Source organism: Palaemon carinicauda, chromosome 35, assembly GCF_036898095.1.
Source record: "Palaemon carinicauda isolate YSFRI2023 chromosome 35, ASM3689809v2, whole genome shotgun sequence".
NCBI classification, from domain to species: domain Eukaryota; kingdom Metazoa; phylum Arthropoda; class Malacostraca; order Decapoda; family Palaemonidae; genus Palaemon; species Palaemon carinicauda.
Window position 1 is genome coordinate 39,543,649 of NC_090759.1, and position 10,022 is coordinate 39,553,670.

General features: G+C 38.5%; 1 protein-coding gene across 2 annotated transcripts in view; it reads left to right on the plus strand.

The window, feature by feature from the left end:
- Positions 1–10,022, plus strand: part of SWIP (strumpellin and WASH-interacting protein) — a 98,548-nt gene that overhangs the window by 80,908 nt on the left and 7,618 nt on the right. For both annotated transcript variants that reach the window (XM_068358929.1, XM_068358930.1), the window contains 4 exons: positions 4,393–4,517; positions 5,570–5,662; positions 8,624–8,804; positions 9,885–9,985. In XM_068358929.1, the coding sequence (XP_068215030.1) occupies positions 4,393–4,517; positions 5,570–5,662; positions 8,624–8,804; positions 9,885–9,985 (500 nt within the window). The remainder of the gene's footprint in view (positions 1–4,392; positions 4,518–5,569; positions 5,663–8,623; positions 8,805–9,884; positions 9,986–10,022) is intronic.

Below are 10,022 nucleotides of genomic sequence, written 5' to 3' on the forward strand. Positions count from 1 at the left end.
CTAAACTTTTGTATCTGATAGAATCACAAATTTCAAATTGAAAGTAAAAATGTGGTTAGTAATTTGTTCTAGATATAGATTCACGTCTATTATCTTATCTCATTGTCTCTAAGTACAGGTAGCTTGTTGTAGGTAGCCTTGCAAATCTGAAAAAAATATAGAGTGGAACCTTCTTCTAAACTTTTGTATCTGATAGAATCATAAATTTCAAATTGAAAGTGAAAATGTTGTTCGTAATTTATTCTAGATATAGATTCACATCTATTATCTTATCTCATTGTCTCTAAGTAGCTTGCTGTAGGTAGCCTTGCAGATCCGAAAAAAATATATAGTGGAGCTTTCTGCTAAACTTTTGTATCTGGTCAGAGCATATACATAGCTACCACATTGGATGACTGAAGTTCCTCCTGTTTAGAAGTCCACTTTAGATACCCCACCTACCATATCGGTTGACTCCAATGGATAGGTGCTATAAGCACAGGGGCTCCAACAGGGAAAATAGCCCAGTGAGGAAAGGAAACAAGGAACAATTAAGTATTTTAAGAACAGTAACAACATTCAAATAAACATCTTTATAAACTATATAAACTTTAACAAAGCAAGAGAAAGAGAAATAAGATAGAATAGTGTGCCCGAGTGTACCCTCAAGCAAGAGACCTCTAACCCAAGACAGTGGAAGACCATGGTACAGAGGCCATGTCACTACCCAAGACAAGAGAACAATGCTTTGATTTCGGAGTGTCCTGATCCTAGAAGAGCTGTTTACCATAGCTAAAGAGTCTCTTCTACCCTTACCTAGAGGAAAGTGGCCACTGAACAATGGTAGTGCAGTAACCCCTTGAGTGAAGAAGAACTGTTTGGTAATTTGTGTTGTCAGGTGTATGAGGACAGAGGAGAATATGTAAAGAATTGTCCAGACTATTCGGTACATGTGTAGGCAAAGGCAAAATGAACCGTAACCAGAGAGAAGAATCCAATGTACAGTAGTAATGTCTGGCCAGTCAAAGGTCCATATAACTCTCTAGCAGTAGTATCTCAATGGGTAGCTGGTGCCCTGGCCAACCCACTACTTACTATTCCTATATATTTTACAGGAGATAAATAAATGCTCATAAATAACTCATAATCAATCAATCAATCAATCAATCAATTGTGATGTACCAAGGGAGCCATAGGTGAACCATTATATGGTGACGGATTACTGTTCTGTACACCAAAAAGACATCGGATTACTGTTCTGTACACCAAAGAGACACTGGATTACTGTTCTGTACATCAAAAAGACATCGGATTACTGTTCTGTACACCAAAGAGACACTGAATTACTGTTCTGTACATCAAAAAGACATCGGATTACTGTTCTGTACACCAAAAAGACATCGGATTACTGTTCTGTACACCAAAAAGACATCGGATTACTGTTCTGTACACCAAAGAGACACTGGATTACTGTTCTGTACATCAAAAAGACATCGGATTACTGTTCTGTACACCAAAGAGACACTGGATTACTGTTCTGTACATCAAAAAGACATCGGATTACTGTTCTGTACACCAAAGAGACACTGGATTACTGTTCTGTACACCAAAAAGACATCGGATTACTGTTCTGTACACCAAAGAGACACTGGATTACTGTTCTGTACACCAAAGAGACACTGGATTACTGTTCTGTACATCAAAAAGACATCGGATTACTGTTCTGTACACCAAAGAGACACTGGATTACTGTTCTGTACACCAAAGAGACACTGGATTACTGTTCTGTACACCAAAGAGACACTGAATTACTGTTCTGTACACCAAAAAGACTATCGGATTACTGTTCTGTACACCAAAGAGACACTGGATTACTGTTCTGTACACCAAAAAGACACTGGATTATTGTTCTGTACACCAAAGAGACACTGGATTACTGTTCTGTACACCAAAAAGACATCGGATTACTGTTCTGTACACCAAAGAGACACTGGATTACTGTTCTGTACACCAAAGAGACATCGGATTACTGTTCTGTACACCAAAGAGACACTGGATTACTGTTCTGTACACCAAAGAGACACTAGATTACTGTTCTGTACACCAAAGAGACATCGGATTACTGTTCTGTACACCAAAGAGACACTGGATTACTGTTCTGTACACCAAAGAGACATCGGATTACTGTTCTGTACACCAAAAAGACACTGGATTACTGTTCTGTACACCAAAGAGACACTGGATTACTGTTCTGTACACCAAAAAGACATTGGATTACTGTTCTGTACACCAAAAAGACACTGGATTACTGTTCTGTACACCAAAAAGACACTGGATTACTGTTCTGTACACCAAAGAGACACTGGATTACTGTTCTGTACACCAAAGAGACACTGGGTTACTGTTCTGTACACCAAAAAGACATCGGATTACTGTTCTGTACACCAAAGAGACACTGGATTACTGTTCTGTACACCAAAAAGACACTGGATTACTGTTCTGTACACCAAAGAGACACTGGATTACTGTTCTGTACACCAAAAAGACATCGGATTACTGTTTTGTACACCAAAAGACACTGGATTACTGTTCTGTACACCAAAGAGACACTGGATTACTGTTCTGTACATCAAAAAGACATCGGATTACTGTTCTGTACACCAAAAAGACATCGGATTACTGTTCTGTACACCATAAAGACTATCGGATTACTGTTCTGTACACCAAAAAGACATTGGATTACTGTTCTGTACACCAAAAAGACATCGGATTACTGTTCTGTACACCATAAAGACTATCGGATTACTGTTCTGTACACCAAAGAGACACTGGATTACTGTTCTGTACACCAAAAAGACATCGGATTACTGTTCTGTACACCAAAAAGACACTGGATTACTGTTCTGTACACCAAAGAGACACTGGATTACTGTTCTGTACATCAAAAAGACATCGGATTACTGTTCTGTACACCAAAAAGACATCGGATTACTGTTCTGTACACCAAAAAGACATTGGATTACTGTTCTGTACACCAAAAAGACATTGGATTACTGTTCTGTACACCAAAAAGACATCGCATTACTGTTCTGTACACCAAAAAGACATTGAATTACTGTTCTGTACACCAAAAAGACATTGGATTACTGTTCTGTACACCAAAAAGACATCGGATTACTGTTCTGTACACCATAAAGACATCGGATTACTGTTCTGTACACCAAAAAGACATCGGATTACTGTTCTGTACACCATAAAGACTATCGGATTACTGTTCTGTACACCAAAAAGACATCGGATTACTGTTCTGTACACCATAAAGACATTGGATAACTGTTATGTACACCATATTGAATTACTGTTCTGTACACCATAAAGACATCGCATTACTGTTCTGTACACCAAAAAGACATTGAATTACTGTTCTGTACACCAAAAAGACATTGGATTACTGTTCTGTACACCATAAAGACATTGGATAACTGTTATGTACACCAAATTGAATTACTGTTCTGTACACCATAAAGACATCGCATTACTGTTCTGTACACCAAAAAGACACTGGATTACTGTTCTGTACACCAAAGAGACACTGGATTACTGTTCTGTACACCAAAAAGACATCGGATTACTGTTCTGTACACCAAAAAGACATCCAAGTTGTTGTGTGGTCAAGTTGGCTAGTATTGGGGTATTCCTTTTGATGTACTCGAATTTATATCATCAAACATTATTTCTTGGCATCCACTTTGAAACTCATTCATATTGACATCTATCATTAATGAATTCAAGTATCCAATGTCCTACTCTCCAGTTGCCTCATTCCCTAGGCTGACATGAGTCTTTTTATAGTTTATATATGAAATATCTGTTTTGATGTTGTTAGTGTTTTTAAAATATTCTATTTTAATTGTTCATTACTTCTTATATCATTTATATCCTTATTTCCTTTCCTCACTGGGCTATTTTTTCTTATTAGAGCCCTTGGGCTTATAGCATCTTGCTTTTCCAACTAGGGTTGTAGCTTAGCTAGTAATAATAATAATAATAGTATCATAGAATACGTAGTGAACTAAACCAAGCATTGGTATGCTATCAACATTCCCATCAAGTTTTATAATTATCGACAGCATATATAATCTGTTAGATTTAAGCCTTGCTTTCACACGAAACTTCAACCTCACGGTTTTATCAATTGTGATATTGAGTATATATTGATATACTGAAATGGTCAACACTGTAGAACAGTAAATTTTCAATTGTGTGGAATTTTGTCTGAAAAGTTAACGGTCATTTTGGCTTTATATGATTTGTATTAGCACTAATAAAAATTTTAGTTGATTTTATTTGGTTAGATAATGTTAATGTGGTAAGTTTTGATTGAGGAATTTAATTATCGCATTTATCTTCAAGGTAATGCTATGGGATATGTTCGTTTAGTGCGATCAGGAGGGCTTCATTGCTCTAGCAATGCAGCACGATTCATCCCAGATCTTCAAGATGTTATCAGTTTCTGCCAGTTATGTGAAGATTGTGAGGTATGAAAGCTTTCTTTTCAAGTTTAACATTCTTTTTGTAGCCTTCAAACTCATAGTGTACTGTACTTTAATTAAGATTTAGTGAAACCATGGTACCGGAGTATTTATACAAACAAGGAGGTACAGTACCTTTTCACGGTAGCTATGCCATCTAGTATCTGTAGAAATGATAAGGTGGAGGGAAGACAACTCCTAGCACTCTCAGCCCGTTTCATCTCGGGCAAGAAGAACATCGTAGCAGACAATCTGAGCAGGAATGATCAGATGGCTCTAAGTGGTCTTTGAATCGTCAGATATAAAGTCTTGACTATGTGGGGTTCGCCTACTACAGACCTGTTTGCGACATCTCTAAACTGGAAATTTCCAGTGTACTGCTCTCCATTACCAAATCCCCAAGCCCTTTAGCAAAATGTCTTCTAGTATCATTGGGATACTCTAGACGTCTATGCGTTCCCCCCTTTTGCCTAGTAAAAAGGCGGCTGAATAAAATACTGTAAAGGGTATCACAAGATCTGTTGATGACCCTCATAGCTTTAATGTGGCAGCTTGCAGAATGGTTTTCAGACCTACATCTGCTCTGAGAGGTGCCAAAAGAGTTCCCTCCACTTCCTGATCTACTCAAACAACCACATGCAAAGATCGACCACAAGGCAGTGGCTTCGCTACATCGTCACACCTGGAGGTTATCCAGCATCTCCTCTCAAAGAGATTTTTTTAAATTACATATATAACTTTCATTAAACTACATATGAGAAATATGTATTTTTCTCTGAATTTTGATAATTTGTTTGTTGATTTGATTATGTTTACCTTCCTTATCTCCTGGTCTATATATGATATATTTATATATTTGTAATTGCTGAATTTCATGTTTAGTAAATGTTATGATTATTTATAGAATATAGAATTCTACTTTATATATTTGTATTTTGTACTGTTATCTGACTTATAACAATTTTTCCAGAAGGGTTGACAAAATACTTTGCAAATATGAGAGTTATTACTATAACCCAATCTTCCTTTCTGGTTAAATATTTATCTTTTTGTTTCAGGTGTCACCAGAAACTCACAAAGCAGCTGAGAACCTGGATGCTGTTATAAATAATTTAACGAGGAATTTTCATCAAGATGCGGATTATTTCAAGGTAAAATGGAATAGATAGCAGTTTATTACAAAATGAGGAAACGGTCTATACTATGATAAACTAATATGGCAAACCATCATATTTCCTGGTGTTTTGGATTGATTTTGTGCTTTTATGTGTAGATTTTGTTTGGGATTTATGAGATATACATAGAAAGTATACTTTTGAAAGGAACTTGTTTTTTTACTGTTCCATGGTCTTTAGTAATACTTAGCTGTTACCTGATACCTTTTTGCATTAACAGGATATCTAATGTGGCTACATAGAAACCAAAGGTCCGCTATTGTTTTTTTGGCTGCATAGATATTAGTAGTCCTAAACGTTGTTAAAAGGAAACTACAGTTGCTTCAGCACTATATACAAAACCCTTTCGCTATTTACAGTGGAGATATATTTTGGCAACAGCTCAAGCTAGCCATAAGACTTTTAAACAGGGTGTATGTATCTACCCACTGCTAGCTAGGGGGGTGAGGGGTGTTGCACCTGCCACCATGCTCACACTTGCAATAGTAACAATATCCCACTTTATTTTGGCTTGGAAGAGAAAATACATATCTTCGCTTATCGCTTAGGTGCAAACACTGTCGTTTCCCTAGCGATGCAATGGCGGCCACCACTGGAGGAGTCTCCCATAGCAGCAACTCCTACCTTCCATGGGGCTCTCAGGTCTCCCTGCTAAGGAATGATTTTTGAGGGCGCTACAGTTAAGGGCACAACGCGAGTGCACACTTGACTCCCTTGTCGTTGATCGTGGTCACCCTTTTCGAGACTGGAGGTAATGTAGCCCTCTCTGCTTCTGCTTACCTTCATTCCTGCAGCTCTGGTGTAGGAACCAGAGCAGTTGTAGACTGGTTCCTGTGAGGGTTTCTAGTCAAGGGATCCCTTCATGGTGAACCCAGATACTACTTCAGCTACGTTTCATAGGTAGTGCTCGATGCCAACTCTTTACGTTATTTCCTACAACAAAGCTCATGGAGTTCTGTGAGGCAAAGTCCTTCAGGACCTGCACCTCAGGGTTTCTACCTCTCATTAGGGAGAACCTGCTGCTCTGCAAGCTCAGCAGAGCCTTATTCATCTCCTTGTGAAGGGAGGGCATAAGGCTACTTGCCTGCCAATCCCCTGTTGGTGCTAGGACGATCATGAGTACTTTGCAAAGACCCTAATCTTGCAGAGAAGTCATGCGCTGTGTTGCGCACCCATCCACTGAGTATTAGCGAGGTGGATTGGCGAGCTCCTCTGCTAGACAAAGGTCTGCGATCAACCCAGGTTGCTCACCATAGTACCCATAGTGAATTGGCGAGACCCTAATCGCCAGCATGCAAAGCTTCAGGTGAGAGCCAACGCTTGCCTTGTTAACGTTCGACAGTGCTTGCCAGCGTTTACCGGCGCTCGCAAGTGTTCGCCGTCTATTTGCTCAGGCTGGCGGGCACTTGCAGGTGCTCGCCCAACAAAGAACTAGTTTGCTAGTCCTGACCTGCCAACCTCCCATGGGAAGCTGGCTAGTGTTTGTGTTCTTTGCATACCGGGGAACAAATTCTTACGTGCAAGACTACGCTAAGCTTAGCAAGATGTGCAGGCAAGCTCCTCTCGCTGAGCAGTTTTACACAAATGCAGGTGCTTACTAATACCCCCATAGTAAGGGGCTGGTTCCAATTCTTTGACTGCACAAGCTCGCTGCCTAAAAACAAAACCATCATTGGTTATTGCTGCAAATGTGGATACCCGCCGACAGCTTCGTTCTGCAGCATGCCCGAGTCTTATTAGGCATAATCGTGCGGGGTTATTGCCGCAGATAGGAATGGTTTCCGACCGTTTGCGACTGCCACATCCCACGTTGTTTGGAAAATGCGTCTCGTAAATATAATCCTTCGGGGTTACTATGTCGGGCTTCTTTTTTTCGGGATGGAGGGCTCTTCGGAGCAGTCATTGGGTGTCAGCCTCCGACCCCTTGCGATCTCTCCTCCCCCCATCACACCCTCTGGAGACAATGGCCTATTGAGGCATAACCTTTGCAAGGTTAATTTTGCATGTTTCTAGTCCCGAAGGAATAAAATCAGCTTGCACTAATGTTTACGAACAATAGCAAGCAAGTATAGTATTAGCTTACAGGGACCTAACTGCATGTACTTTTTGTAGGCGCACACATCCCACGAACATGTTAACAATGCTACAGTTGGTCAGTGATCAATTCCTTTGGGTAATAATGTGCTTCATTACACACATTATTCCCGCAAACGACTCCACGAGCTCTGTGAGGGTGCTCATACACGGAAACGTGTTCATGATGCTCAGGCTTGTGATCGAGCACTTACCTAGAGCTATTTGATTCTTACTGACATCCCCTTCTGGGGTATGGTTTCTCTTTACAGGGTACTGTACCATTTATTGTGTGACCCAGGGCCTATCAGTTCCTCATCCTTATAGTAAATAAATAGGGGGTGACAGTGGCCTTGCTTTGCCTCTACACAGATCAAGCCTTTAACACATCCAGGGAAGTTACAGATATTGCCAGATTTGCTTCCAAGGGGACTTCTAACCCTCTAAGCTGTGAGGCTTCTTAATTAAAGGATGAGGATTTGTATGACATGTAGGAACAAATAACACTTTAAAGATAATTTTTATTTTTCCTAGTCATACAATGCCGAGTCCTGTTATGTAATTTCACTTCTTAAAGCACTGCTCAATCTCCTGGTCGAAAGTATCAAAAGTGAGTTATCAGCTGACTGGAAGGGGCCGGGGACTCCTCCATTTTCAAATAGTGATTCCAGCTTGTACCAAAGTAATCTCCCTTAATTAAAGGACTCAGGCTTGCATGGCTAGAAAAAATAAGAATACTGTAACTTAAAATTTGTTATTTTTCACCAAAAGTTATGAGTTTGGTGTATTGCCTCTTAACTTGTGCAATGTATAAGGTTTGCTGTATTGATCCTAGTAGCTAATACTTTATTTTTCTTCCTGCAGCTTCTGGTAGATGTGTTTGCGCCTCCTTTACGAGACAACAAGAACATCCATCTTCGAAATTTTTACTTGATCATCCCACCTTTGACTATCAATTTTGTCGAACATTCTGTAGCAGGTAAAGATAATCTGAATAAGAAGAACAAGGCTGGCGCAGCATTTACTGATGATGGATTTGCAATGGGTAAGTTAAGAGAGTCCCTTCTGAAGGAGGAGATGAGGATGGTGATGAAGTTAAGAGAGTAATTACTGATTTTAGATAACTTGGCAAGACTACCAAGAGAAAAGTATCCTCATTGCACCAAGAGCTATGTGGCTATTCAGAATACATTTCATGCTGTATCAAAACTATTTTATTTTTCTTTATCTTAATTTCTATTTATAAAAGATAATTATCAGAAATGATATCAAAGGACCATTTATTAATTATAATTATATAAGCTTATTAGAAAGATTTATAGCAAAGTCTAGGTATAGAATATTATGTTGAAACAATGGACTTCTCCTTATTTATAGGACTCAAGTTTGCATAGCTGGTAAAAATAGTCTACTTGAATAATTCAATATATTTATTTCATATCTTTATTAATATTCAATTATTTCAGTATGTAGTGTTTATTTTTTTAGCAGGGAACATAGATATCAGTGACTTTTGATATTATAATGCCAGAGAATCTTATATCAATCATTCAAGTGTTCACTGCAAAATACTGTACAGTAATTTATGTAGAAAAGTTGACGAGATTTACAGGGTTTTGTGATTCATTATAATCTAAATCTAGTTACAATTATTGGATGCTTTACTGTATGTGAAATACTGCACTGTGCGTATACCAGCAAGCGGGTAGTACTGTTTGCAAGTGAGGTGCTGGGGATTTTATATTTTGAGACTGAAATATATATCTCCCTTCATCTTTTACTCCAGTATGACAATTTCATTTGGAAGCATTCACTTCAGGATATAAATTATGTAAGCCTTCACACTGTAGTTTTGGAATCACTAACAAATACAATAAGACTGAATAGTAAAAGAGATCAGTGTTTATTAGTTACATGACTGTAACTAAGTTCATTGTACTGGTTTTAAATTACAGCATATGGTCATTATTATTAATATTGCTATTAGAGTAAGCTCTATAAAATGACTGTATGGAAACTAATATTGATATTTGTATTAAGAGCAGCTGTAATAAGATGTCTGTATGGAAACTAAACTGGTATATATAAACATACTGATCAACTTTTTTTTTTCATTATGTTTTAGGGATCGCTTACTTGCTTAAAGTTCTTGACCAGAATGCAGCATTCGATTCTCTCCATTGGTGGTCAGGGGTTCGTAGAAGGTTCATAAGTGAACGTGAAAAGGTATGTAAATGGAACTTAATGCAATTGTCTGTACAAT